The sequence below is a fragment of the Desmodus rotundus genome, chromosome 7 (assembly GCF_022682495.2).
Source record: "Desmodus rotundus isolate HL8 chromosome 7, HLdesRot8A.1, whole genome shotgun sequence".
Classification (NCBI taxonomy): Eukaryota; Metazoa; Chordata; class Mammalia; order Chiroptera; family Phyllostomidae; genus Desmodus; species Desmodus rotundus.
This window is the reverse complement of record NC_071393.1, coordinates 87836067-87858805: the sequence shown is the minus strand read 5'-3', so window position 1 is coordinate 87858805 and position 22739 is coordinate 87836067. Positions and strand designations below refer to the sequence as shown.

The 22739-nt window shown below is 35.7% G+C and overlaps 1 protein-coding gene across 10 annotated transcripts in view; it reads right to left on the bottom strand.

The window, feature by feature from the left end:
• TCF12 (transcription factor 12) overlaps positions 1–22739 on the bottom strand; it is a 376791-nt gene that overhangs the window by 9547 nt on the left and 344505 nt on the right. For 5 of the 10 annotated variants that reach the window (XM_024568099.3, XM_045201097.2, XM_045201099.2 and 2 more), the window contains 5 exons: positions 17598–17671; positions 16517–16588; positions 15572–15778; positions 5037–5151; positions 3982–4144 (listed from right to left, as the gene is read on the bottom strand). In XM_024568099.3, coding sequence (XP_024423867.1) covers positions 3982–4144; positions 5037–5151; positions 15572–15778; positions 16517–16588; positions 17598–17671 — 631 coding nt within the window. Of the gene's footprint in view, positions 1–3364; positions 3477–3981; positions 4145–5036; positions 5152–15571; positions 15779–16516; positions 16589–17597; positions 17672–22739 lie in introns of those variants that run through there. The other 5 variants (XM_024568100.3, XM_045201098.2, XM_045201102.3 and 2 more) reach the window with 2 other exon arrangements.

Here is a 22739-nt window from a genome sequence, read left to right as displayed (position 1 = left end):
TTACTGAATTAAATTATAAAGTATAAAGATGGATATGAAAATTACCAACAAACTTTACCAAATAGAAGTAAAAGCTACCCTTTACATGAATGTTTATTTCTTTCCAGTATTTCTTCAATACACATATATTATTTCAATTCACATTAATTGAAATTATACCAGATACATGGTGTGGCAAAAGTAAGTTTACAGTTGTAAGTATGCAAAACACAGAGTTTCAGTCATATTATTATTCATTATTATATTTTTTCCATATGAACTGTAAACCTACTTTTGCCCCAACCTGTACATTAAAAATGCATTTTCACTGTATATGAGAGCATGAAGACTTCTCCATGCTAGTGAAACTCTACAAAAACATAATTTGAACGACTACATAATATTCTAGGCACTTAGCTATTTGAAATGTGACCAACATCACTGGGAGCTTATTAAAAACATATAATCTCGGGTTCTATTGCAAACCTATTAAGTCAGGAGCTGCATTTTAACCAGATCACCAGCTCACTGATATGTACATTAAAGTTTGCAAGGCACTTTCCTAGTATACTCATGTATTAATTTGCTTAACCTATCTATGCTCTTAAATATATGCCAGCAGTCACTTGATGAAGAAAAAAGAAAAGCTTAAAGACACAGAGTGAGAGAACTATTTCAGAAAATGATTATTTTTTTTGTTCCAGAGAGAAATATTACCATCAGTGATTAAAAACATGGGTGAACTGGAACAACTTTTTTGAAGGACAAATTGGCAAAATAAATCCAAAGCCTTAAAAATGTTCATTACCTCTTAATCAGCAATTCCAACTTTAAAAATTCATTCTACAAATATAGAGATGTACACAGAAATTTACGTAAAGAAGTATTACATTAGTAACACACTGGATGCTGGTAACAGGACATGGGCTAGAAAAATCACAGTACATGCAGACAATGGTCTACTATGTAGCCTCTAAAAAAATCAAATTGCAGATTAAATTAAGTAAAAGATATGACACAAAAGGCTACATACTGTAGGATTCTATTTACACGAACTTCTGGAAAAGACAAAACTATGGTAATGGAAAGCAGATCACTGGTTGCCAGGGTACGTACGGGAGAAGGTACTGATTACAAAGGGGTATGTGGAAACTTTTGGGGGTGATAGAAATACTCTTCCATTTTGCAGAAAACACTCATGGATAAATGAAAATGTTTAAAAAACATTGTTAAATTAAAAGTTGAAATTATAAAAATTATAACCAGTGTAATTAAAATTTAAATATGTAGAAAAAGGAGACAGTAGTTAACCACTGAAAAGTAGACAATGGTTAATTCTAGGTAGTAGTTTTTTGTGTGTGTGTGTGATTTCTGTGTATACTTTTCTGTATTTTCCAACTTTCTGTAATGAAAATGCATTAAGAAACCTGAACAAAATTGAGGGAGATGCTTTAGAATAAATTTTAAAAAATTCTATTTGTATTACAGAAATATATTCTTGAGCAGAGCCCCTCAGAATCTTAAACTATGTGTACAGAGAACAGATGTTTTCACCTCTTTTCTCATGCCTTGAGCACTGTAAGACAGAAGTATACAATAGGTTCTTACAAGCTAATTGTCAAGAATTACATACAAGTATTCTTTTGGTGACAGGGAATCACTAGCTCTTCGACTGCAAAAGGACATTTACAGATCATCTAGCCCAAAGATTTCCATAAGTGGTCACTTAACAGAATCTTCAGGAGCACTTAAAAAATACAGCTTTCAAAGGTCCACTACCTTTGTACAGATACTACAGATACTACAGATACTACAGATTTAGTGAAGTTGGGTTGAGGGCCAGTCACCTGTCTTTCTAAAATGTTTCAGGAGTCTGTGCAGCAGGACTGAAAACCACTGCAAGATCCAGAGAAATCAGTGACCTCCCTAGGATCACAAAGACAATTAGTGACAGTGTAAAAACAAGAACCCAGGTCAGTGCTCCATGGAAGCAAACCTATACCACATACCTAAAAAATTACCATCGTCATAACAGTAACTATAGTATATTTAATGAGTGTTTATTGCATGTGAGACAGTGTATAAAGGGTTTCATGTGCTTCATTTTCAGTTTATTCCCACAAGAATTCTGTAACAGAGTCCTTTTTAGAGAAAAAGGAAGCAAAGCTCAGAGAGCTTTAATAACTTGTCCAAGGTCACTTGGTAAGTTATGGTGGAGCCATGAGCAAAACCCAGGTTAGCCTTCCTTTGTCCGAAGGACATATTATTAATCTAGTAACTATTATTAATTACTAAGTATCGTTATTATTAACCTATTATACTGCTTTCTCAATTTCTGATGATCTATATAACAGGGTTCAGTAAACTATGACTCAGGAGCTGGCTACCTAATTTTGTAAATAACATTTTATTGGAAGAGCCAGACCATTTGTTTATATATTGTCTTTGGCTGCTTTTCTGCACAATGGCAGAGTTGAGTTGTTGCAAGGGACTATATGGTCCACAGAGCTGAACATATTTACTTATCTGGCCCTTTATGAATGAGGAGGAAACATGCAAATTATTTTCCCTTAAAATTCTATTTGGATAATAAAACTATGAAAGAATTAAGATGCCTCAAAGGAGTGCTCTATAGATTCCATGACCCAGTTTTCACTTCCTCATGCCTCTACACAACTGAGTACAATACATATGAAAATAATAGCATTAGTATCTTCAGATTTAATTTTTTCCAAGAGAAATGTTTAAGTGTTGAAAATAGAATGTCAAAGGCAAAAGGATACCTTTTTAAGTATGTGAACACAGAAAAGACCGTGCTGGTTCTTTTAGTTATATCTATCATACTTGCTATAATCTCCTTTGTGCCAAAATTTAATACATAGAACGATGTTTAAAATATAAATATTTATATGTGATATATACATATTATAAGTGGGTATATACCAAGAAATAGGATGGATCACAAATATACCAGAAGTTTTAATATATAAGAAAAATCTGAGGGAAGACTATGGAAATCATTTGAAACTAACATACTATGTGTTAATATCCATACTTCAAAGCACAGTCAAGTCCAATTTCTGGAAAACCTTCCCCAACAACATCAGCCCACTTGGAGTACTTCCTTTTCCATACTCTTCTCAAATCACTGTTTAAACTAAGAGTCGGCAAACTTTTTCTATAGAGGGCCAGATAATAAATATTTTCAGCTTTGTGGGCCATCTGGTTTCTTCTGCAACTACTCAAAACTGCTATTACTGCAATACAAAAGCAGCCATAGAGAATATGTAAATAAATGAGGTGTGAAAGTATTCCAATAAAACTGTATTTATAGCCCTGGCCAGTGTGGCTCAGTTGGACATCGTCCTGCAAACCGAAAGGTTGCGGGTTCGATTCCCAGTCAGGGCACATACCCAGGTTGAGGGTTTGGTCCCTGGTCGGGGTGTGTATGAGAAGGCAATTGATTGATGTTCTCTCTCACATCAATGTCTCTCTCTCTAGAAGCAATGAAAAAAAAAAGTCCTCTGGTAAGGATAAAAAAAAAAAACAAAAACCCAAACACTATTTATAAAAATAGGCAGTGCGCTGCATTTGGCCCATGGAAAAATTTACCAACTCCTGGCTACACTTAGGCTTAAATTAATATGCTCAAATATTTATTGATGAAATGTATCTAAATATCTATACTGTACAATTTAATTTGTTTCAGCTATTTTGTCCTCTAATTATCATACAGACTGTAAGTACTGAGGGGGCCGATGTAATTCTTCTTTATATATATATACCCTAAAATAGTGTGGTATAATGAAAAACATAATTTCTGAGTCAGGTTCATATGGTTCCCTAGTAGGAATGCTGTGGATTAAATGAGATAACATACATGAAGTCCCAACACAGTATTTAGAACATAACTGACAATAAATGCACGACACCCTTCAATTTTCCAAGTATTTTCACCCATGACAAATGAGGGAAATCTAATACCTGGATGCTAACAAATACCTTGTTCTGCCTCTAGATGAAACCTTGATGTCCTTTTGGGAGGATTCATCATCTGATTTCATGTCATCTGATGAAGGAGGTTCATGAAGGTTTTCATCTTTCTCTTTGTTTTCAGTCTTGATTTCTGCTGGAACAACAGTTCCAGACTGACTTTGCAAGCCACCTGACAAAGCAGAAAAGAAATAAAATAAATGTCCAGAGTTAGGAATTAGAACTAAGATAGTAAAAAGCTTTCTAGATGGTAAATACCCTTAGTTCTCAAGAGGGGAATCTGAAGATGTAGGAAAGTATACCATTTAGAGCTGAAAAGAGCATGCCCACAAACCTTAAGAGAATGGTTTTTAAAGCCTCTTTATTTAGAAGAGCAAGCCTGGCCTTGATGGTCAGTCTAATGCTCCCTTTCAGGCACTATTTAACAAATGAACACCGTATGAGAAACTTGATGGATTTTTAGAAACTGACTTCTAAGATTCTGCCAAGGTAAAGGAAATGAGCTTTAACATTTTCCTTGATAAACAGAGTAAAATAGGCATCATGGTTAAATATAACCGGGAGAACTTTACTTTGGTATTCTTAATATTAGCTACATATTTGTACTTAATTATTAAGTTCTATTATAATGTTTATCAGTTTGCTTTTTGACAGAGCTGCTTCTACAACCAAACTGTTTCTAAACAACAGCTACTATTATTCAGAGCTCTCAACATACTCAGATACATCTTTCTTACTGCCTCTAGGGACCATGAAGACTCAGTCATGAGGGGAAGTGATTAAGGAAGACAGACATGACAGAAGCAGGAGCATGTAAGAAAATGACAGGTAAAAACTGAAGAACAGCTTGCATGTGGTTCCATCCACAAATATCTACAATTTGCCCAGCCAAATTGGCTGAGTGGAACCCTAAATATCCACCGTCTACACTCATGCAGTAGCACTGGAATTCTCCCACCTAAGATGACCTCTGATTCACAGATGTCAATGTACCGGTGAGAAAGGTGACAGTGTTCCAAATGGTGCCTGTCTGCATTATTGCTGAAAACCAACAATACAGTTACCTCTGTAATTTTCTTGTGTTTTATGGTTCAAGTCTGTGCTCGAAGCAGTGACTGTACTGGACAGGACTGAATGATTGCCATTGAGACTGACAGAGTCTTCTCTATGAGTTCCAACCTAAAGTTTAAAAAAACAATCGAGATAGTTCAGGGGCAATAATTATTTATATTCTGTTACTGGGTTTAATAGTGAAAACAATAGTACTCATCTGAATTTAGCAACTTTTCTTGAGTGCCACTTTTTTTGATTTTTGATTTCAAAAGACTTGATAGTAGCTTAAATTTTAAGTAGTTTTATTACAAAATTCCAACCTCCAAATTTAATACCCCGCAGAGGATTGTAGCAGGATTGTTTCCTCCCATAAAAACATGTGAGCTACTAGAGACAAAACATTCCAGAAGCCATAAAGTACTACCTATTATAGGATCTATTAATAATCCTCTATGAGCTGATCTGAAAACCTATTCCAAATTCTATCTAAATACAGGGTGGGGCAAAAGTAGGTTGCGGTTTTGAGGATGTGAAACAGTTTGTTCTTGTGATATTATTTATTAATTATTGTATTATTTTCCACATGAACTGTAAACCTACTTTAACCCAACCTTGTATATTAAAGTATGCATGAACCTGCATTTAAGAAAATATTGCTAGATTCCAAGTAATAACATTTATTTGTACTTTGGCCCTTTCCTCACACACACACACACAGTGTCATTTTTTCCTTCTCTAAATGCCGACCCTCAAAATTTTAAAAGAGTAACAAAAGGCAATACAAAATTTAAATAGAACAGAAGTTCAGCAATGCCATGTAACAAAAATGACGTACATTTTTAATCTCACATTTAATCAAACTTACACAAGTCACACTTAACCTGTAATGGGAAGTTAAGGCATGCAAACACCAACAAATGTTTGGCTATTGCAGTATTTTTAGAAAAATTGGCTATAAGTGAAGCTTTATTAGAACAGTATCAGATGTGTCAACTAGAAGATTAAGCCTTTAATTAAAGAGCTTTATTGCCTGGAGGTATACACGAGAAGCAGTGTTTTCAATGTTTCAATCCCAGTAAATTGCTGAGCTTTGAATCCCTCTTGAGTAATTAATATAGCTTTATCTTTAAAGATTTTGTATGAATTTTACCCTAAGAGGTATAAATACCCCTATGCAAGTTTATCCTTTGGTTTCTCACGAGCCAAACAAAAGAAACCAAAGCAAAGTTTCAGAGAATGCAGACTATTTAGTAGTGGACCTAACTAGAACATACCAGGTCTTCCACTACTCTTTTAAAGAAATATCTCTTCTCTATCTACCCTTATTCTTTAAAAAATTTTTTTAAATTTATTTTATTTATTTTTTAATATATTTATTGATTATGCTATTACAGTTGTCCCATTTCCCGCCCCCCTCACTCCACTCCATCCTGCCCACCCTCTCCCTCCCACATTGCCCCCCTATAGTTCATGTCCATGGGTCATACTTATAAGTTCTTTGGCTTCTACATTTCCTATACTATTCTTACCCTCCCCCTGTCTATTTTACACCTATCATCTATGCTACTTATTCTCTGTACCTTTCCCCCCCTCTCCCCCTCCCACTCCCCTATTGACAACCCTCCATGTGATCTCCATCTCTATGGTTCTGTTTCTGTTCTAGTTGTTTGCCTAGTTTGCTCTTGTTTTTGTTTTAGGTGTGGTCGTTAATAACTGTGAGTTTGCTGTCATTTTTACTGTTCCTATTTTTGATCTTCTTTTTCTTAGGTAACTCCCTTGAACATTTCATATAATAAGGGCTTGGTGATGATGAACTTACTTAACTTGACCTTATCTGAGAAGCTCTTTATCTTCCCTTCCATTCTAAATGATACTTTGCTGGATAGAGCAATCTTGGATGTAGGTCCTTGCCTTTCATGACTTAGAATACTTCTTGCCAGCCCCTTCTTGCCTGTAAGGTCTCTTTGGAGAAATCAGCTGACAGTCTTATGGGAACTCCTTTGTAGATAACTGTCTCCTTTTCTCTTGCTGCTTCTAAGATTCTCTCCTGTTTAATCTTAGGTAATGTAACTATGATGTGCCTTGGTGTGTTCCTCCTTGGGTCCAGCTTCTTTGGGACTCTCTGAGCTTCCTGGACTTCCTGGAAGTCTATTTCCTTTGCTAGATGAGGGAAGTTCTCCTTCATTATTTGTTCAAATAAGTTTTCCATTTTTTGTTCTTCCTCTTCTCCTTCTGGTACCCCTATAATTTGGATGTTGGAACGTTTCAAGATGTCCTGGAGGTTCCTAAGCCTCTCCTCATTTTTCCGAATTCTTGTTTCTTCCTTCTTTTCTGGTTGGATGTTTGTTTCTTCCTTCTGGTCCACACCACTGATTTGAGTCCCAGTTTCCTTCGCATCACTATTGGTTCCCTGTACATTTTCCTTTGTTTCTCTTAGCATAGGCTTCATTTTTTCATCTGGTTTTCGAACAGATTCAACCAATTCTGTGAGCATCTTGATAACCAGTGTTTTGAACTGTGCATCCCATAGGTCGGCTATCTCTTCCTCGCTTAGTTCTTCCTCGCTTAGTTGTATTTTTTCTGGAGCTCTGAAGTGTTCTGTTGTTTGGGCCTTTTTTTTTTTTTTTTTTTTTGGTCTAGGCGCGTCTGTTACTTAAAGGGGCGGAGCCTTAGGTGTTCCCTGGGGCGCAGTAACGCTGGTCCCCGAGCTCTGACGCTGTAAATGGGGGAGGGGCCGAGAGGGAGCAATGGCGCCCACTCCCCTCTCCACCAGATTTCAGTCTTTCACTCCGCTACCCACAATCAAACTGGGCTCCTCTGGTGCTGGTTCCCGAGTGGGTGGGCTTGTGCACCCCCCCAGGCCCCTGTGGGTCTCTCCAACGACCTCTCCCGTGAGGCTGGGAGTCTCTCCTGCTGCTGCCCCAACCCCCACGGGCGTTTTCAAGCAGAGGTTTGAGGCTTTATTTCCCCGCGCAGGAGCCCTGGGTTGCGAGGTCTGCTTTGCTCCTCGCTGTTTGTCCGGTTTATCAGTGCGCGAATGTGGGGCTGCGGGGTGCTACCCGCCGCTCTGCCTGCCCCGTTCTCCGCCTCTCTGAGTCCGGCCCTCTCGGTTTATCTGTGCGCAAATGTGGGGCCGCAGGGTCTGCTAGTGGTCAGACTGCCTGCCCCGTTAGTCCCACACTCCGCCAGTCTTGGTCCCACCACAGCCACTGAGTCCTCTCCGCCCCGGCTGCCGGTCTCCGCCCCTCCTACCGGTCTGGATGAATGTTTATTTTTTATTTCCTTGGTGTCAGACTTCCTTGCCGTTCGATTTTCTGTCAGTTCTGGTTGTGCGAGGAGGCGCAGTGTGTCTACCTACACCGCCATCTTTGTTCTCTCAAATTTATTTATTTTTAGACAGGGGAAGGGAGAGAGTGAGGGAGAGAAACATCAATGTGTGGTTGACTCTTGCATGCCCCCCTACTAGGAACCTGGCCTGCAACCTAGGCATGTGCCCTGACTGGGAATCAAACCAGTGACCCTTTGGTTCACAGGCCAGCACTGAATCCCACTAAGCCACACCAGCCAGGGCTATCTACCCTTATTCTTATCTTTCATGTAGTTTTTAAAAACCCCTTTAAGGTATTCCACAATTACTTTTAAAGTTATTTGAGGATTAGTCACTGCTGAGAATTAGTTGTGCCACTACTCCTTTAGATGATCAAGCATGACTATATCCTTTTTAACCACACAATTTCATTATGTATTGCAATCATAAAATCTTAAAGTTGGGAAAGGACCACAGAAATTACTTTTATTCCCTTCCCACTGAAATCTTCCCTAAGCCTTTAGATTTCCTCCCATAAAAACACTTGAAAAAAATCTGAAGAACTAAACCTAACAACCAGCAAAAGAGAGGGTTGTGAAAATTATACTCAAGAGAGAAAATTATTTTTAAAATATTTCATATTTCTGTCTCCAGGGTATCCCAGTCATGTTTATTCTTAACCTATAGGGTGCTTTCTTGCTAGCTATGAACTGCTCAATGATCTAAGAGGAAGGTCAGTTCAAAAATCCCATTTTATAAAAATAGATATGATATAAATATAATATATAGCAGCAAATTCTTTGGAACCTTACAGGTCTATTCTAAAGATAAAAGATCACTAGAACAATTTTGACTTGCTGAAGAAATCACTGTAGGATAAAGTAAAAGCTAAGATTTCTATATTTGTGTTTGTAATAATCTTAAAACTTTCTGTGATCTTTGGTAATATGTACTAATTCTGCTCTTACCTTAGGATTTGGAGCTATTATACCAATAATTTAAAAGGAAATAACTTTTAAAATTGAAAAATTTAAATATATGTATGTATATTTACTACATGTGAAACATTTTACAGCTCTGTAAGTCAAAAATCATTGGACAATAACAAAATAAATTTCCACTCATTTGAGTGATAAGTTATGATGCATCTGCTAAATTTTTATTTCTTTTCATTTCCTTAGTATAAATAATTATTTAATTTTCTGAATTTCTACTATTAAAATGTTCTGTCACCTCCTTTTTGATGAAAGCCTTGGCAAAGGATCATTTCCCTGAAGGAAAACCAGAAAGGTTGCTTGATTTGTTTTGAGATATAAATGCCAGCAAATATTTTTGTCTCTATGGAATACCACAGACTATTTCCTCACACCAACCTACATCATTGGCTTCCAAAGAAAAAAAATCGAAACTTTAAAAATAGGCTTCAGGCTAGCAAAATGCTTGAAGTCTGGAATTTTTCATGTTAATGAAGTTAGCAGCAGGAACTTTTTCTTTGTAACTTGATTCCCCTTGCGAATGGCCCTCATATATTTTCTGGAGAATTTGACTCTCACAGTTCTTTCTTACAGTTGTCTTTAACTCTTACTCACCTTGGCTCCCACATCCTCCCTTTAATCTGCAGCTACCCATTCAAATGGCTCTGTCAACACACATACAACAGGTGTATAAACAGTTCTTTGTCTGAGCACAGAGCCTGTGAGGCCAGCCAGATAGGACCCTGTTTAATTGTTCACCTCGTTAGCATACAGCTGACAGGCTGCTTCTACTAGGGGAGTAGAAGGGGAAGGCAAAAACCCTTAGGCCTGCTATGCTTAAAATTTCAATTATTATAAAGAGCTCCATGTCAGAATAAAAGGCCCATCCCATTACATGACATCATCTTAACTCTGAATCTTTACATTCTGTGTATGGCCTTACTTTTGTGCAAACAGCCTTCAAGAAACCTGTTATCATTTCATTTGGCCAATGGCTTTAGTACCCAGGGTAGAAAAATGTTAAATCTAATTAGTTGATGAATAAGGGATCTTGTGAATTAAAGAACAGCCTGAAAAGTACTCAGTATGAATTCCACTCTGATTCTGAATTCTAATAATTTGTTCAATTTGCGCTATTCACTGAATATTAACGATTTAAATTAATCAGTACTATCTACAGACTGATTAAAGGATCTTTACGTACAGTATGCATTTTGTTTTACCTAATGAGGGTTTTTTTAAGCTAGACACTTGGCAGAATTCCATTTGCTATATATAGTTCCTAAAATGGTATTTCCATAATATATAAACTGTATGATTTTCAAACTTTAAAAAAGTGCTGCCATTTTAAGCAATTCTGAATAATAAAAACTGGTTAACAAAATCCTTAAAAAGTACTATAATGTGGTCTTAAAGAAAATAAAAAATTTTTAAATTGCCCACTTAAGAAAAAATAGGTTAGAAAAAGTAAAATACAGTTAAAAATAAACTCCTCCAATTCAGCTGTAACCTAGACAAACAATTCTTACAGTATACCAATTTATACTAATAAAATCAAATACTATATCTAAATATAAGGTTAAGATGATTCCAAATTTATTTTGATAAGTGACAAAAATGCTAATTTTAAACAAAATATTACCCTACTTACCTGTTAGTCTTTAACAACTTAATCTTAATCTTATAATTACATGATTTATATTTTTAAGTCACATTAAGGTACCTTTAAATTTCATGATTTAACATTATTTATTCTGCTCTCATACAATAATTTCATACATCTCCAACCACAGCTTAAGCAACAACAAAAAACTCCCTCATGCAATTTAAAAAAAGGAAGAAAGGAGGAAAGAAATGCCTGGGTTAAATTTCCCCAGGACTTGTAACAAATACGGACAGAATTATATCCTGCATCATAAATAACAAACTTCTAAAGATTTGCACCAAGCTTTCTTTAATACAAAAAGCTCCTAATCTAACTTAGTTTAGTTTGAAGTTGAAATCACTGAGGAACAACTGATACTTTGTGCTAAAAGACAAAAGTGCGCTCGCTCGTGGATCTATCTCAATGGGCCTCAGCATTTTAGATATTACAGCCATAAACAGATGTGATACACAATAACCTTACACTGCCGAAGCATCTTTGTAATGGCCAAATGAAATTAACGACTCTATTCCTTTTTAGTTTTCTAGTTACGTACTTTTCCCTGTCAGCAATTTATTGCAAAAGTTTATTCTTACATGAAGTAAATGGAAGCAAAACTGAAGTCCACTGATGACATTTTAATAGTTCTAAAAACCCTGATTTTGTGCCTTAAAATTTAAATGATATATCAATCACATTCCAAAAAGAGTGTCTGATGAAAAGTCTTAAGTTCTATATTTGCATTAAACAAATATGGAGAAATCATCAAAAATACTTAATGGAAGTAGGAAATTAAGTAAATGAAATGTTAAACCCCATTAAAAATATGAGTAAATATTAAAACTATGCCAGGCTGGTTATACTAAGTATACCCTTTCCTAGTTTGTTTTTCCAATATACCAATCTTTCAGAAAATTTAATTTTTGTGTGTATTAGATAGCTAAAGTACATTAAAAGCTTTCTGTGGTTGAAACCTCATTTAATTCTAAACTTTGATACATTCAAATCTATTCATTTTAAAGAAACAACAGTCAAGTTTTTTGACATTGACTCCTATTAACATATATTTTTGTCGGGTGGTAGTCTTATCTCCTTGGTGTGAAATATAAAAATCTTTTTCTGGAACAACTGAAAAAAAGGCAATTATTTCTTTTATAATACAAGACTGATCTCCTACAAATCAATACTATCAGCTGTGGATGACCCTACCGGCACGATCTTGTTATAAAGACAACGTAAAGAAAGTTTTTAAGCAACAAAGCTATTTCCTTGACCAAGGGCATTATACTGGCCGGTTAACCTGCCCATGTAGTTTTTATACCCCAAGTAATCTTGATAGCATTGCTAAGCTCCCTGTACCACTTTTATCCTGTCATCAACTCTTACCCTTCCACCGTTGGTGCATTCTGGCTCACCTTAAATATTCTGCTTCAACAAAATTCCCAAACTAGTCATTAAAACAAAATAAGCAAAAATTTATTTATAGGTTCCCCCTACCCCCACCCAAAGAAAGAAACTTGTTAACCCTCGGTGCCTGCACTTGGAAGCTAATTTATGTTCTACATTGGATAGTGGTTAAGTATGGCCTTTGGGTCAAGTCTGGTCTGTTTTTTTGGTTTGTTTTACAAATAAAGGAACCCTTCTTTGTAAATAAAGTTTTACTGAAACACAGTCATGCCCATTTGTTTTCATATCTATGGCTATATTTTCATGTTATAATGAAAGAGTTAAGTGGCTGCAACAGAGACCAGATTGTCTACAAAGCTGAAAATATTTACTATCTGACCTTTTACAGAAAAAGTATGTTGACTCTTCTAAATTCTGGGAGAAAAAGCAATATTATATTCAAAACCTGCAATTAGGATGATGATTTACAGCAAATGCCCATTAGAACAAAAATCCATTACAACAAAAATATTGTCTGAATGTTCTGTGGAGTTACTGAAATAGTATTTATGGCTCATTAGAATAATTTTATTCTCTGCAGAAAACAAACGGAATGATGAAAATTAAATATTTTTGAAAAGCAGACCTCACAAATTCTATGGGTTACATAGAACTGCTGATAAACTGATATTTCTGTGGTTACTTTGTAATTTTGGCCAAGTGACCTTAATTTTTAGGATTCTAAAACAAATACTAATTTATGTTTAACCAGAAAGTTAAATAAAACAAAAAAGGAAAAGTAATCCAGAAAGTAAAATTGTATCATTTATTAGTTATGATCAGTTATAATATATGAGGGTATTTATCCCTTCTCATTTCTGTATACTGTATACTGTACAGAAATGAGAAGGGATAAATAAAAGGAGAGTCTCGGAGATAGCAGGCAATAGTTACCCCCAATATCATGTACCCCCAAATCATACAGCCTCCAAGAATATGAAGAGCTGATTCAATACAGGTAGGCACTAATGGAAATTCTCAGACATGGACAGAGATACTAGGATAAGAGTCTTCCTCAACAGTATGCCTAAAACTTAGGTGGGAGGAGTCACTGGCTGATTGTGTTTATTTCATTCCATCCTTTGGTCTTTTTGCTGAAACTGAGAACTGAGGACTCACAGCTAAAAAAATTCATTTAAGCCCTGATCACTGTGGCTCAGTTGTTTAGAGCATCATCCTGTAAACTGAGAGGTTGTTGTGGCTTCTATCCCCAATTGGGGCACATATGGGAGACAACCAATCCATGTTTCTCTCTCTCATACCTCCATTCCTCTTTCTGTAAAAGCAATGAAAAAATGTCCTAGGGCGAGGACTAAAAAAAGTTCATTTCAGGACAGGAGATGAATACTGACTCAACTGACAAAGTCAGATTTTGTCAGTAAATAACTTTATATATTTGAGGGTAAGCCTGGCAGTAACATCTAAATCTCCACTTCTACTAGTGATTGTATCTGAATGGGGTGGATATGGCAGATGACGTCTAGCACATTTTCACCAGCTCTGGGTCCTCTAAGGAAGTTATAAGCAGCACTGAAGAGAAACCTTGATAGGCACACTAAGTAGTATCATGGCTCACTTGCTATGGGCACTGATGCTGCTGCTCAGACTAAGCCAGGCTCATCTCAAGCTCCGAAGACTTTTTCTTGATTTTGAATTTTTTCCTTTTTAAAGAATATCTCTGGTATCCCTTTTGTTCATACTCTGAAGTAAGCAACAAATTCCTAGAGGATATACATGAACTACTTTCTTAATTAAAAGCTTCAGGGCAGTATCTCATGAAATAATTTTCCCATCTCCATGTCCTTTTAAAATGTACTAGGTTTCTAGATGGCTTTGAAGGAATGGGTTTTGAAAAATCCTGACTCACATTCAAAGTTGGTAAAAAAGGACTAATTTTAAAGGGGACTGAATTTCAAGATTTCTTGACATTAAAAAATGCCCCCAAACTGATTAAGATATGCATGCATCTTATGTCACCCATGTTACTGAAGACACTGTTCTTAGGAAACCAGGCTGCCTTGTGTGATGTTTACTTCGGCTGCTCCAAAATGAGTATACACCCTGGCTGGTGTGGCTCAGTGGACTGAGTGCTGGCTTGTGAATCAAAGGGTTGACAGTTTGATTCCCAGTCAGGACACATGCCTGGGTGGCAGGCCAGGTCCCCAGTTGGGGGTGTGCAAGAGGCAACCAATCGATGTATCTCTCTAGCACATCGATGTTTCTCTCCCTCTCTTTCTCCCTCCCTTCCCCTCTCTCTAAAAATACATAAAGAAAATCTTTAAAAGTGAGTATAAATGGCTGTCTGACATGTGAATGTGAAAATCTGGAACCAATCCTATTTTACAAAACACAAGCTTTCAGCATTTGGGGCACCTAATTATTTTGATGACAGGAGAGTTTTAGCCTTGATCACATGGCTTACAGCTAGAAATATTTCATGGGAGAATATTTCACAAGATGCAATGAATCCTAAAAATCATGCCATAGACATGCAAACACATGGTATCAGTTAAATAGGAGGTTCAAAAAGAGCTTCATTCCTTTAAAAGGTAATTTGGATAAAAAATAACGTAAGACATTTGACATAAAATTTTTGATGTGCATAGCTCTAGAATTTTACTTCTTTCCCCCTTTAAAGAATTACCATGTTTTTAAAAAGGTGGATTGAGTTATTTTATTCTCTTTGGAGATTAATCTAAAATTGTTTCCTTTCATTGTTACTTAAATTACAGCCATTCTTAAAATTACCCCCACATTTTCTCTTTGGGAATAAAGCTTAAATATGGACCTGTACAAATAATTTCACATTCCTTCTGCTGTTGAAGGCTGAGACGAGAACCCTTGAAATCCGATTTTACTTTACTGCTTTTGCTATTCAGACTTCCTACACACTATTTCAAGGCAAAAACTGTTCTGCCAATTACTATGCACCTGGAAAAAATCCAAGTTTAAGCTAAAACGATCTCGTAGAAAGTTTCTGCTTTTTGCACATGATCACAGCAGGATTTTAAGGGCCAATGGTCAGCCAATGACCCTGTCCAGGACAGTAAAGGAAATTCTTAAAAGCCACTCTACTTCTCCACAAAAAGAAGGCCCCTCTTCCCCAAATATTTCATGAAAAACATTTAGGGCAATAGGCTTTGGAAGTTATAAAAAAGATGAGCACTATTTTACCATTGAAGCAGATCGACTGCTTGAAACAAGGCTTGATCCACCATAGTTTGAACTGAGGCTTCCAATTGGTGCATTGTGCGATGGTCCCAATAAACTATGTATATCACTGTGGCCAGCAGGCAAACTGGTGGAAGGTCCCACAGCATGGTTCCGCAGCACATGGATAGCATCATCCAGTCTGTCTAAACGATCCTCCATTCGAGATTGCTGGAGTGATTGAAAAAAGACATGGAGGTTACTGCTGGTAACTGTTAAATTCATTAAACTTCTGTTTCCTACTTCGGGATACATGGAAGACAGCAAATAAACTGCAGTATCAAGTAGCTTCAAAAGCAACTACCTGCACTACGAATCAACAAAAAAAGCAGAATAGCCTAAATTAACAAAGCTTCAGAAACAAATCACTGCTTCATCAATTTACCAATCTACCATGAGGTTACTTCTTTTAGTTTATGACAGCTGAATGCTACTGTACTACTGTATCTGTTACTCAGTTACAGCTGATAAAAGAAGATAACCTCTACTTTAATACTGATCTTTGAAATGAGGGCAATTTGGGGACACATCCTCAAGTCTATCAAGTTTAAGTTGTAATTTTGTTTTAAGTGAATAAAGCATACCTATCTGAAATAGCGAATACATCCAAATATCTTTTTTCATAAAACTGAGGAAATGATACTGTCTGTCTGTGGATACACACATGCCCCATACACAAACATATTAGAATTTTTAAAATCAAAAGCACATGCCAGTAGAGCTCTTTAAAAAAATCATTCTTGACAACATGAGAGAACAAAAGTCTATTCTTAAAACACGCCTACAAAAATGAAAATAGTTTGATTTTAAAAGACTTTGGAGTCTGTACAGGCTTGAAGATTCTAAACAGATAATAGGAATTATAATGAAATGAAACAGAAAAAAGGCACCATCTAAAAGAAATAGTACCTCACAGACATCCTTTAAGAAGGACATTGCATCTTGCAAATGCTCGTGAAGTTGCTGCTCAACTCGATTTTTCTGGCAAAGTCAAGACAGAACAGGAGGCAAAGCACAGGTTAAGATTAACTCCAAAAGAGATGAGGAAATAGCTGATGTGCATGTCAGCATAACATGTTAGTAAAGTTAACGCGGACACCTGTGAGATCTACTTGTATTAAGGTATGAGAAGGCTGAAATTTAATAGCGAAGTTATATGGTTAGCATCTAAATAGCACAAATTGCTCACATGTGCTTGTAAAATATGTGAGAAGAACACTTTCCTCTAATTTAATATATTCTGTTAGTCACAGAAAAATAACTTCTATTTGCAACCTGGAATTACTGAATGATAGCATGACTTGGCATTCCATCAAGTCATCCTTATTTTGTTTTTATAATATTTGCAATTCTGTGGTAAGCATAGAAAAGCAACAGTAGTTAACATTCAACCACAAATTCTTCACGCTCAATACCTACACAGGCTCCTTTATTCTACTGCCCTGTTTGTTAAGTAACATTTTTGCTTGTATAATTTACATATTCTTTTTTTAAAAAAAGAAATCATGAGAAATAATAATCTTCATGACTAAAATGACTGCTATTACATTTTAAATTTTTAATGGAAATGTAATAAACTATATGTCATAGAGAAAATAAAATGCAACCATTTTCCATTGCTGGACTAATTTTCTTGCTTTTATTTGGTCTTGCCTTTTTTTTTTTTTTTTTAAAGTTTCCTCTTATACATAAATGCAAAAGTATAGAGAAATTAAACCCTAGATTTTTCAAAGAAACAAAAATCTCATAACACTATTTTAACACCAGCTGTCCTTAGACCAGAAGCTTCATGTCCCAAATAACAGATGGCAAAGGCACACCCAAAGTCTTATATTGTTCAACTAAACCAGGCCATTTGTTAGCAAAGAATTCGTGTGCAATGCTATCCTACTGTTTTTTCATTGTTACTCAAGATTTAATGAAATAAAAAAAAAAATGAACTGCATACTATCAGATGAAAGTGACCTATATGTTTCTAAGAGGCCCTTACCAGGGAGTGAAGTGAGTTTTCATAGCTCGGAGATGAAGGAGCTTGCCCTCCAGGTCTGGGCCACTGACTGGTACCTGTAAAACAAAACCCCAAAGCACCCATACACCTTGGTTATCTCAGTGTTCTTGATAATGTTCTGAAGGAAAAGGTAGAGATATTCATTAACTGTACATAAAATTGTATGAAAATTTTTGTTCAGCCTTCAGCATAGCATTGGCTTCTTATAAGCCAAAAATCTTTTTCATTAATACAACAGTGTAGGGAGTTGAGATAACAAAAGAGAAAAAACTATACTTTAAAACATAACTACTTTTTATGTTTGTATATTCTTCAATCAATATGCACACATATCTTCAGGAAATGTACTTAAAGTATACGTAATTTAAAATTCTGTACCCCCTATGGTTTTACATAGTCTTTAAAATAATGCTATTAATGACCAACTACATTAATATGCATCTGATTCTCATCATAGTTTGCTTAATCACCATTACCTCACTGCTGGACATTTTGGTTCTTTCAATTGGCTATTATGAATAGTAATGAATATTATTATGTTATGAATGGTAAATGGGGAACATGTCTTGAATATATAAGTAGCATTCTATCTTAAAAGGCACGAATATATTTATGATCCTTAATTCCTAAAGCTAAATTGCTTTCTAAAGGGTCATATTAACTTGTGAGTTTAATAATGCACAAATGCACCACTTTTAAAGGACTGCAAATGCATTTAGGATTATCTTAACAATTTTCCTAGCAGCCCTGACTGGTGTGGCTCAGTGGGTTGGGCATTGTCCAGGAAACTGAAAGGTTAGTGGTTTGATTCCCAGTCAGGGCACATGTGTGGGTTGCAGGCCATCAGTGTTTTTCTCCCTCTCTTTTCTCTCTCTCTAAAAATAAATAAAAAATCTTAAAATTCCCCCCCAACATAATTTATACCACAGCACACTATTTAATTTGGAAATATCATTGTAAAAATTGTTAACTTTTGTTTATTCTTTAATTTTAGGAAAGTATCAATATAACACAAAATGAAGACAAAAAAAGAAAGGATACAAGTTCAGTGTAGAAAGAATAAAAATGGGAAAAAAAATAAAAATAAAGGGATTAATTTATCCATGGGTTGAGAACACAGAGTTTTAATGGACTTGCCAAACAGCTTTAAAAGGAAAAAGAACAATTGATCAAAAATCTTAACTATTTCATGATAGTGTATTTGAAAATTAGTTATTTATAGAAAACAATTATATATTATTTTTCTTAATAAAAGCTTTAGTGACAGCTCAAATTATATATGAAACCTGAAGTTGTCAAAGTTAAAGGTTTACTTAATTTGTCTCATTTATTGCTAAATTAACTACCTTCTACGGGAGCCTGTTGTTGCAGGTTAATTTGCCACATTTAGGAAACTGAAAACTTATGGTAAAGTGAAATTGTTAATAGTTCAACTTAGCTGAATAACATAGTAATTACCATCAATCATGTATATTTTTCCAAGTTAAAAGTTGAATACAGAGATTCTTTAAAAAAATTTGTTTAATTTTAGAGAGGGTAAGGGAGGGAGAAAGAGAAGGAGAGAAACACCACTGTGAGAAATATTGATCAGTTGCCTCTCGTATGCCCCCAACCAGGGACCTGGCCCACAACTCAGGCATGTGCCTTGACCTGGAGTTGAACTGGGGACCTCACCTCTCTGCTTAAGGGCCAACGCCCAACCCACTAAGCCACAGCAGACAGGCTGGATACATAGATTCTTAATAACCTGATTATATTTCACAACTGATTATATGTACTGTTGTGATCATACAGAAAACTCTTAAATTCTAAAATTGTAAGGAAAAGGTATATGTTATATACTTCATCAGCTAAACTGTTTTTTACTTGTAAGCAAATTACAAATTATTTTAACAACCAATAAAGGCTTCCTACTAGGCATACAAAGTAATCATAATTCAACTACACAAATTAAGGACAATCTAAAATTGCTCATTAAAACAAGAAGCTTATAGACTAATTTTATAATTAACAAGTAGAATTCAGCAATCAGAAAAATCCAGTAACTGACTATATGAAGAATTCATAAAAAAAAAATCAACCAGCCAACGTTTTTTCTTTTTTAAAAATTTTATTTATTGATTTTTAGAGTGGGGAACGGAGGGAGAAAGAGAGGGAGAGAAACATCAGTTTATGGTCTGCAACCCAGGCATGTGCTCAGACTAGGAATTGAACCAGCGACCCTTTGGTCACTCAATCCACTGAGCCATACCAGCCAGGGCCCCAGCCAACTTTTATTACTGATTTCAGTGCATTAGTGTCAAAGCACTGATATACAATTATGAATTTTTATGTAACAGGTTAATAGTAATCTATTTTGAAAAAAAAACCCTAAGTTATTTCAAAAATAGTTTGTCTTCATGTTTACAATATTTAACTTTCAATCATTTTGCTTCAACCTTTTCAGTATGTTTGAGTGATTAGCCCATGACAGAAGCCTCATCATCAAGATTTTTATTTGTGTGAAATATTAATTAAAGTTTATGTTAAACACCTCAGAATTGTTAGAACTGTTTTGCAAAACATGCAATTTTTGTGTTTCTTCACTAGCTTGTGTTGAACAATAAGAAGTGTGTACTGAATTACTCAGGTAAGAAATCAACTACATTCATTATTTTTTGAGAGTTACATGAAGAAACTATGCTAAGGTCTATCTCCAAAGTGCAATTCATTACACTGGAAAAGTATACATACACTCAAACCCATTTTGTTTTTATTATAGACAGGGCTATCCACCATGACATAGTCGGTTAAAATAAAATACTAACATAGCTAAATCACTGATATCTGTTGGAATTTCATATAAATACCAAGTTATATTTCATGGAGAGAGCTCCTTGAACCTTACTTGGTCATTTCAAAAATTCATGCTACTGGTCACAAAGAGGATGGCTGGATAGTTGGAGTTAGTTCAGCAGAAGTCAATCCTATGCCTGGAAAAACTCCAAAAGGGGCGTGAAATTTTAATGGATACTGGGAATTAGTGGAACTTCATTCTCATTGATATGTACTATTAATTAATTTTATCAATCCTAACTATAAAATAGGCACACACTTTTGTTTTGTTTTTAATCTGTCTTCCAAGGCCAATCATGAGGTAAAAAGATATAAAAGCACTCACTTCATGAGCCTAAAGGTCTTTTTGGCTACAGGATATTATTATCAGTATTTCTTCCTGATATATTGTGTAATCAGCAAAGAAAAAAATACATACACTTTTACAACTTTGATCTACTGACAGCTTATTAGCTATGGATGAAACCTTTGAGGCTGTGAAAGGAATTCAAATCCTGGAAACAGACTATAATGCTAGCTGGCATAACTCTGACACCAGATAACTTTTTGTAAAACTAGTACATGAATAAAATATGTAGATTAAATTCAGAATTATTGGTATCTCTAGCTTGCAATTGTCAACTGTAGCATCACTGTACAAATATGGAAAAACGTAAGTGCAAAGGCTGAAAACCTCAGGGGTTTCCTAGAGAATAGGATACTGTCCCCCTTCATTTTCTGTCACCTGCTACCTGGTGGTAGACATATATAGAGGCTTTTTAAAAATACCTATTTAAAAAAATTTTTCAATTACTGTTGTTTGACATATAATATTATATTTCAGGTGTAAAACATAGTGATTAAAAATTCATATAACTTACAAGGTGGTCACCCCAATAAGTCTAGTACCCATATGACACCATATGAGGTCTGTCCAGAAGTTATCCAGCTATGTAATATGAAAAATAGAGACATTTATTGAAGAAGATACAAGATACAAGAAACACTGTACAAAGGACAATGATACCTCAATCCCCTTTGAAGTAGGCACACTGGGATCTCAAACAGTTCTCCCAATTGCCATCAGCTGCCCCCACAGTCTTACATCGCTTCCCTTTCACAGGTGATTTTAGTTTTGGAAAAAGCCAGAAGTTGCAGGGTACCAAATGGTGCTGAATCACCTGGGTGATATGATGTTTCGCCAACAAACTCTGCATGAGATGGGATGCAGGAGAGGGCGTGTTGTTGTGATGAAGCTGCCAGTCACCAGTTGCCCAGACCTGCAGCCTTCTGAATCATCTGAAGTTTCCGCAGAGGAATTTCCAAGCTTAACGTAAAATCTGATGCAGATTCGTTGCTCTACTTACTCAGTCTCATTTTGAATGGGATGGCCATACAGTACACATGTTCACCTAATGGCATCTACTCCTCCCACTGACTAGTACAGTGAAGTCATCATTGTTCACAGGTGTGCATTCCAGTCCACTCTCCTTGGCTGCCAGGTTACACTGATGTCCACAAACCATTCTCGTAATATTAACAAAGGCTGGACTTTTTCTGGACAGACCTCGTATATACTTTCTACAATATTAGTGACTATATTCCCCATCCTTGTACTTTACATCCCCGTGACTGTTTTTATAACCAGCAATTTATATACATCTCAATCTCTTCACCTCCGCCCATCCCACAAATCTGGCAACTATCAAAATGTTCTCTGTATCTAAGAGTTTGTTCATTTATTTTGTTTTTTAGTTTCCATGTGTAAGTGAAATAATGTGGTATTTATCTTTCTCCGTCTGACTTATTTAACTTAGTATAATGCCCTTAAGAGGTTTTGGGCTTCTACTTCCTTGTATTAGATAGACACAAGCCTTCAACTATTAATGTAGTTAATTTCTGTAATTGCCCTGGGCCTTTTAGTGATCACCCCAAAGAGGTAACTTTTATTCAAGAAGAATTATAATACATCTACTTGATATTAAAATGTATTGATCATTTCCAGAGAACAAGCCAACTGTGGGGCTAGGATAACAGAATCAAATTATTTGGCTAGAAAATCTGGGAAGACTTTCTTTGACCTCTAAATCTAAAATTCACCCAATGTTTCTCATCGTTCTGAAATCTGAGTGGTACTTAATAAATACTTCACTTAATAAAACTGTTTAATAAATTTAGAGAATGGATACTAACACTTCGTGTGGCTGAAAGAAATTCTTAGGACCATTTACCATGAATTTTCTTATTTTGTTAGTTGTTTCCCTTTGTTTCACCCTTAATTCAAACTTTCATGAGATTCCCCCATGCTAG